At 43.2% G+C, this 8,159-nt stretch overlaps 1 protein-coding gene across 1 annotated transcript; it reads left to right on the forward strand.

Annotated features, from left to right (window-relative positions):
- Positions 1 to 433: 433 nt before the first annotated feature.
- LOC101550455 (hornerin) lies at positions 434 to 7,788 on the forward strand. The gene is made up of 5 exons (XM_055132156.1): positions 434 to 571; positions 2,376 to 4,812; positions 4,852 to 5,761; positions 5,795 to 6,273; positions 6,338 to 7,788. The coding sequence occupies exons 1-5, from the start codon at positions 434 to 436 to the stop codon at positions 7,786 to 7,788; spliced, it is 5,415 nt and encodes a 1,804-aa protein (XP_054988131.1).
- The last annotated feature ends 371 nt before the right edge of the window (positions 7,789 to 8,159 follow it).

Genomic DNA, 8,159 nt, shown 5'->3' on the forward strand with positions numbered 1-8,159 from the left:
CCTTAGTTGGAAATATGCATACTGTGTAGATTAATGACCTGCCTATCTCTAATGTTATGCTTTGGTTCTAGAGAGGAAGTAAGGAAGTACATACAGTACTCTAAATGTTTCTATACCATTAGAAGAACATTCATATAATTATCCCAGATAAAGCAGAGGGCCCCAGACATTAAGACATTGCTCATCACTCAGGAAAGAAAATAAGCAATATACATTCAGTTCCTAATTTCATCACTTTCTTGCTACATGACTTAACCAAGTAATTCAACTCTGAATTGGTTCTTGATTACAACAGAATAAAATTAGTCATATCTAATTGTTAATAATTACTACAAATGATCAAATTATTAATGTGGAATAATTAAAGAGAAACAAAATGAGGTGGGTGCCTATCCTTTCTTTCCCCTTTAAGGTTAATAAAATTTACAAAAAGATGCCTAAACTTCTGGAAAGCATTGTCACTGTCATCGATCTTTTCTATGAATATGCTGGCCAAGATGGGGAGTGTGAAATGTTGAAGAAGGCAGAATTCAAGGAACTTTTGGAAAATGAGTTTCATCAAGTTCTGAAGGTAAGAACTCTATATCAGGACTAAAGTTGCTGCAAGTCTCTTCTTCATCCCTTCTTTTATGTCACATGTCCAAAAAGGGATTTTGGGGGGATTTTCTACTTCTGATAGAGAATAGAAATTGGCAAGAGTGTAAAGTCAAAATATCACCTGTAATGATTTCTAAAATATGACAAAACTGTGAGCTTCTACTAACAACAGAGAATAACATAGGTATAGTAATATTACTTATGTAACTAGTATGGGATAGAAACTATTAAAATTATTTTAAAATTAATGCAGGTAAAATGCATCTTCTTCCATTCTCTGTATTTCTTCATGTAGAGTATATTCTGAGCTCTGCCTATTTCTAAATTTTGGTACTATAAGATCTCTCTACTTAGGAAGTTAGCACCTTGCTCCTAAACCATAAAGTAACTACTGCATTAAAATATTGACTCTAGAAATAAGTATTTGGAAACTTATATCTTCACATATAGGAAATAAGAAACTCCTATTCTTCAAGTCATTAAGCACAGAAGCTTACTAAATATTTTATATGTATTCTTCAAAATGTCACAAATTCAGGATGCCAGATACAAAACTCATCATCTTCCTTTTTAAGCCTTTTCTCTTATTTGTCCAACACAAAAATCCAGTGCCATACTGGCTTCCTCAGCAAGCACCAACACTCTCTAACCAACAACTAATTCATCAATATTATGTTGGGAAACCAGCATATTTATCTCCACCCCTATTACTAGTCCTCGGGTTCAGGTCACCTCTCCTACTTCAAGTCTCAGCATTTAGTACAAATATAACCATTTCATAATTCAACTCAGAATCCTTTCAATGTGGCTAGAAAAATAGGCAGAATGCATGTTTTGCATGCAGGAGACACAGCTGCTCTCCTGGGAGTGGGTGGAGAGCACAGTCAGGAATGCTCCCTGCACACACCAGGAATGCTCCCTGCACACCACCAGGAAAGCTCCCTAAATACCACACAAATGCTCCCTGGATACCACCAGGAATGCTCCCTGAATACACCAATAATCTAAAATTTCTCGGCTTCATTTAAACAGCACAATTTGGTTCCTCTGTGTGTCTCTAGTCATAACTCCTAGCTATGTAAATAGTTAATAATCCTGTATTTATTGCAATTCCTTGAATTAGCCATGCCTATTCTCACTCCAGCTCCATGTTCACATTCTCTGTTCACAATAATCTTTTGCACTCCTTTCCCTTCTCTTCTCTCCTTTCATTTTGTTATTTGTAATACATACTTCAAAAGATACCACTTTTCCTCAAGTTTTCTTGAATCCTGATGGCTCTTCTCTAGCACACTCTCATCAAGACATTATCACAAAATATTGGGTAATTTTAAGTGTGTGTGTGTGTTTGGCCTACTAAATTTTAATAATTTTATCATAAATCAAACTTATACACTGCTTCATCCCCTTATCTAGTTCCATGCTAGGACGTAAGTGTACAACAAGTTCTTGATGAGTAAGTTAAGTAATTAGAAACTAAACAAACAAAAGTCATGTATCCAAAAGTATTGTTTATAAATTAACTAGTCATTCATATTTGACCCATTCCTCATTTAAGTATTTCTCTCTTACCTGGTCATCTTTCAGGTATATCCTCTTCTATTTTTCATGGTATTATTCACTGCATATTCCTTTCTCTCTTCCTGCTCATGACAGGTAATTCTAAAGAGCGATGTAGTTGAAGTACATATAGTCCCATTTCTAGTGCATTTTTCAATGGGTTATCTAGGTGTAATTCACATTGACAGAGCCACCCTTTGTATCTTGTTTCTATACAGAATCCAGATGATCCAGATACTGTAGACATCATCATGCAAAGTCTGGATAGAGATCACAACAAGAAAGTGGATTTTACTGAATATCTCCTAATGATATTCAAGTTGGCTCAGGCTTGTAATAAAATTGTTGCCAAAGATTACTGCCAAGCTTCAGGGTCAAAGCAGCAAGATCACAGATACCAGCACCAAGAGGAACAAAGTGAAACAGAAGAGGAAGACAAAGGGCAAGAAAGGTCTTCCACTCATTCAAGTTGGAGTACAGGAGAGAATAATTCATATTCCAGGAAGTCCAGGCAAAGCATTACACACAGACCTGGGTCCAGTTCCAGAAGAAGACAGCATCAAAGAGGCTTGTCTAGTTCTGGGCAAGAACATAGCTTTGGAGAAAGAAATAGAGGGTCAAGTTCAAGTGACTTTGAGAATAGTAAGAAAAACCAACATGACTCTCATCTACAAGAAACGTCTGGGAGTGAAGAAGCTAATCATACTCAGTCAAGAAATAGTAAAAAGAGATCAAACTCAGCAAATTGGTCAAACAGTTGTGGAGAAGGAAGTGTGTGCCATTCAGAGGATGAATCTTCCAGTTCTGAGCAACACTACTCTGACTCAAATGGATCTTTTGGGAATAGACATCATGATAAATTAAGACATTCCTCTAGTCAGGGGCAGGAATTCAGTTCAGGAAGTTATGGAGGAAAAGACTATCGGTCAAATTCAAATGACCCCACCAGTTGTGGTCATGGGTCTGGCTCTCAAAGGAGACAGCGCAAATCAACTGCTGAATCTCAGTCAGAAAATTGTGAAGAACAAGGATATAGTTCTGGTTCAAGTGATAAATCCAGTTATGGAAAACATAGTTTGAGGTCAGGCCAGTCCTTCAGTCCAAGAAGACAAGGATCCTACTCAAGTGGAGAATCAGGACTCAGAGGACAACAAAAATATGGTTCAAGACAGTCTTCAAGCTCAGAAGAATATGGATCTGAATATGAATCAGGCAGAGGAAAAAGGCAATTAAGCCCACATCAGTCATCTAACCAGAGAAAATATAGTGGCAGCTCTACTAATAAGACAGGAAGTCATGAAAGACAAAGCCATGGGTTTAGTTCAGGAAAACTTTCTAACTATGGTGGGCAAGAATCTACGTCTGAAGAGTCTTCTAGCTGTGGAAAATATGATTCTGGTTCCAGTCACAGATCCAGACAAAAGCACCAAGAATTTAACTCAGGTGGTCATTCAAGAAGTTATGAAAGACAAAGACATGGGTCTGGCCCAGGTCAATCATCCAGCAGTAAACATGGTTCTAGCACAAGACAATCATCAGGCTGTGGACAAACTGAATCTGGATCAGGTCAATCTTCTAGTTTTAGTCAACGTGGCTCAAGTCAGTCATCTAGCCACATGGGACATGGTTCTGGCTCAGGTCAGTCATCTGGATATGGACAGCATGCTTCTAGCAGAGGACAGTCATCCAGATATGAACAAACTGGATCTGGATCAGGACAGTCTTCCAGCTTTGGTAAACATGGCTCAAGTGAATCTTCCAGCCACAGGGGACATGGTTCTGGCTCAGGTCAGTCATCTGGATATGGACAGCATTCTTCTAGCAGAGGACAGTCATCCAGCTGTGGACAAAGTGGGTCTGGTTCAGGTCAGTCTTCCAGCTTTAGTGAGCATAGCTCAAGTCAGTCCTCCAGCCACACGGGACATGGGTCTAGCTCAGGTCAATCATCTAGATATGGCCAACATGGATCTGGCTCAGGTCAATCATCTGGCTATGGACAGCATGGTTCTAGCATAGGACAGTCATCAAGCTGTGGACAAAGTGGGTCTGGTACAGGTCAATCTTCCAGCTGTGGTGAGCATGGCTCAGGCCAGTGCCAGTCTTCTAGCCACAGTCACCATGGCTCTAGCAATGGACAGTCATCCAGCTGTGGACAAACTGGATCTGGATCAGGTCAGTCTTCTAGCTTTGGTAAGCATGGCTCAAGTCAGTCTTCCAGCCACAGTAGACAGGGGTCTGGTTCAGGTCAGTCATCTGGCTATGGACAGCATGGGTCTAGCAGAAGGCAGTCATCAAGCTATGAACAAACTGGATCTGGATCAGGCCAGTCTTCCAGCTTTGGTAAACATGGCTCAAGTGAGTCTTCCAGCCACAGGGGACATGGGTCTGGCTCAGGTCAGTCATCAGGATATGGCCAACATGGATCTGGCTCAGGTCAATCATCTGGCTATAGACAGCACGGTTCTAGCATAGGACAGTCTTCAAGCTGTGGACAAAGTGGGTCTGGTACAGGTCAGTCTTCCAGCTGTGGTGAGCATGGCTCAGGCCAATCTTCTAGCCACAGTCATTATGGCTCTAGCAGTGGGCAGTCGTCCAACTGTGGACAAACTGGATCTGGATCAGGTCAGTCTTCTAGCTTTGGTAAGCGTGGCTCAAGTCAGTCTTCCAGCCACAGTAGACAGGGGTCTTGTTCAGGTCAGTCATCTGGCTATGGACAGCATGGGTCTAGCAGAAGGCAGTCATCAAGCTATGAACAAACTGGATCTGGATCAGGCCAGTCTTCCAGCTTCGGTAAACATGGCTCAAGTCAGTCATCTAGCCACATGGGACATGGTTCTGGCTCAGGTCAGTCATCTGGATATGAACAGCATTCTTCTAGCAGAGGACAGTCATCCAGCTGTGGACAAAGTGGGTCTGGTTCAGGTCAGTCCTCCAGCCAGAGGGGACATGGGTCTGGCTCAGGTCAGTCATCTGGATATGGTCAACATGGATCTGGCTCAGGTCAATCATCTGGCTATGGACAGCATGGTTCCAGCACAGGACAGTCATCCAGCTGTGGACAAACTGGATCTGGATCAGGTCAGTCTTCTAGCTTTGGTAAGCGTGGCTCAAGTCAATCTTCCAGCCACAGTAGACAGGGGTCTGGCTCAGGTCAGTCATCTGGCTATGGACAGCATGGGTCTAGCAGAAGGCAGTCGTCAAGCTATGAACAAACTGGATCTGGATCAGGCCAGTCTTCCAGCTTCGGTAAACACGGCTCAAGTCAGTCATCTAGCCACATGGGACATGGTTCTGGCTCAGGTCAGTCATCTGGATATGGACAGCATTCTTCTAGCAGAGGACAGTCATCCAGCTGTGGACAAAGTGGGTCTGGTTCAGGTCAGTCTTCCAGCTTTGGTGAGCATAGCTCAAGTCAGTCCTCCAGCCACATGGGACATGGGTCTAGCTCAGGTCAGTCATCTGGATATGGTCAACATGGATCTGGCTCAGGTCAATCATCTGGCTATGGACAGCATGGTTCTAGCATAGGACAGTCATCAAGCTGTGGACAAAGTGGGTCTGGTACAGGTCAATCTTCCAGCTGTGGTGAGCATGGCTCAGGCCAGTCTTCTAGCCATAGTCATCGTGGCTCTAGCAGTGGACCGTCATCCAGCTGTGGACAAACTGGATCTGGATCAGGTCAGTCTTCTAGCTTTGGTAAGCGTGGCTCAAGTCAATCTTCCAGCCACAGTAGACAGGGGTCTGGCTCAGGTCAGTCATCTGGCTATGGACAGCATGGGTCTAGCAGAAGGCAGTCATCAAGCTATGAACAAACTGGATCTGGATCAGGCCAGTCTTCCAGCTTTGGTAAACATGGCTCAAGTCAGTCATCTAGCCACATGGGACATGGTTCTGGCTCAGGTCAGTCATCTGGATATGGACAGCATTCTTCTAGCAGAGGACAGTCATCCAGCTGTGGACAAAGTGGGTCTGGTTCAGGTCAGTCTTCCAGCTTTGGTGAGCATAGCTCAAGTCAGTCCTCCAGCCACACGGGACATGGGTCTAGCTCAGGTCAGTCATCTGGATATGGTCAACATGGATCTGGCTCAGGTCAATCATCTGGCTATGGACAGCATGGTTCTAGCATAGGACAGTCATCAAGCTGTGGACAAAGTGGGTCTGGTACAGGTCAATCTTCCAGCTGTGGTGAGCATGGCTCAGGCCAGTCTTCTAGCCATAGTCATCGTGGCTCTAGCAGTGGACCGTCATCCAGCTGTGGACAAACTGGATCTGGATCAGGTCAGTCTTCTAGCTTTGGTAAGCGTGGCTCAAGTCAGTCTTCCAGCCATAGTAGACAGGGGTCTGGTTCAGGTCAGTCATCTGGCTATGGACAGCATGGTTCTAGCAGAAGGCAGTCATCAAGCTATGAACAAACTGGATCTGGATCAGGCCAATCTTCCAGCTTCGGTAAACACGGCTCAAGTCAGTCATCTAGCTACAGAGGACATGGTTCTGGCTCAGGTCAGTCATCTGGATATGGCCAGCATGAATCTGGCTCAGGTCAGTCATCTGGATATGGACAGCATGGTTCTAGCAGAGGACAGTCATCTAGCTATGGACAAAGTGGTTCTGGTTCAGGTCAGACTTCCAGCTTTGGTGAGCACAGCTCAGGCCAATCTTCTAGCCACAGGGGTCTTGGGTCTGGCTCAGGTCAATCATCTAGATATGGCCAACATGGATCTGTCTCAGGCCAATCATCTGGCTATGGACAGCAAGGGTCCAGCACAGGACAGTCATCAAGCTGTGGTCAAAATGGATCTGGCTCAGTTCAGGCTTCAGGTTTTAGGCAATCTGGGTCTGGATCAGGTCAGTCTTCTACTTGTGGGCAACGAGGCTCAAGTCAGTCTTTTGGATATGGGTCTGGTTCAGGTCAGTCTTCTTGCAACCAACATGGGTATGGAACATGCCAGTCTTCTGTTCATGGCCAACAATGCTCTTCTTCCAGCCAAGGCAGACGTGGGTCTAGCTCAAGTCAGTGTTCAGGTTCTGGACAGTATCAGTCTGGTTCACCAAACTTCTCCAGATCTAGACAATATAGTTCTGAATCTTGTCAGGGTTCTGGCTCTGAACAATATGGGTCTGGTTCATGTTGCTCATCTAGCTCTGAGCAATATGGTTCTGGATCTGGTCAGTTTCCTGCTTCGGATCAGTATTGTTCTGGTTCATGTTATTCACCTCAATCTGGACAGTGTTATTCTGGATCTGGTCAGTATTCTAGCTGTGAAAGGTATGGGTCTGGATCATATCACTCCAATAATTCTGGACAATGTGGTTCTGGATATGATCAGTATTCTGGCTATGCACAGTATGGTTCTGGCTCATGTCCCTCATCTTGTCCTGAACAATGTGGTTATGGATCTGGTCAGCGTTCTCACTATGGAACTACCAATACAGTGTTACTTTGCAAGGAGCCAAATAACCCAGGCTGTTGTAATCAGAGAGGAAGAAACAATGGTGGTGGGGGGAGTATTGACTCCAGTTCCTACTGTTTCAACAGCAGCACTCCACTCTATGAATACGTCCAAGAGCAGAGGGGCTAACTTTAAGGACAAACAACAAATAAAAATGAAATCAACTCAAGCATCAAATTAAGAAACATAAAATTGTAACTAACAAGCAATTAATTATGAAATTACTTTCTAATAGTGGATATATGTATTTCTACCTTTTCCTTTTAAACATACAACTGTATTCCTTTTCATTGGGTTCCTTCCCCAAAATGTCGAGGTGTGGGCTCTTTTGTTCTGAAATATTGAATTCAATAAATAATATGTGCAACTAAATTCAGAAGACGTTTCTTGAATACAAAGCATTTAAGAATCTTGGGGTTTAAGGAAGTGTTTTTTCTGAGAATTTTGTTATTCACAGTATGACAACAAATATTTATAGCTTCAAAGAGCATGCTGTTACAAAGACATTACTACTTCCAGACCTAAAACATACCACAGACATTTACCATAATT

Source organism: Sorex araneus, chromosome 3 (genome assembly GCF_027595985.1).
Source record: "Sorex araneus isolate mSorAra2 chromosome 3, mSorAra2.pri, whole genome shotgun sequence".
NCBI classification, from domain to species: Eukaryota; Metazoa; Chordata; class Mammalia; order Eulipotyphla; family Soricidae; genus Sorex; species Sorex araneus.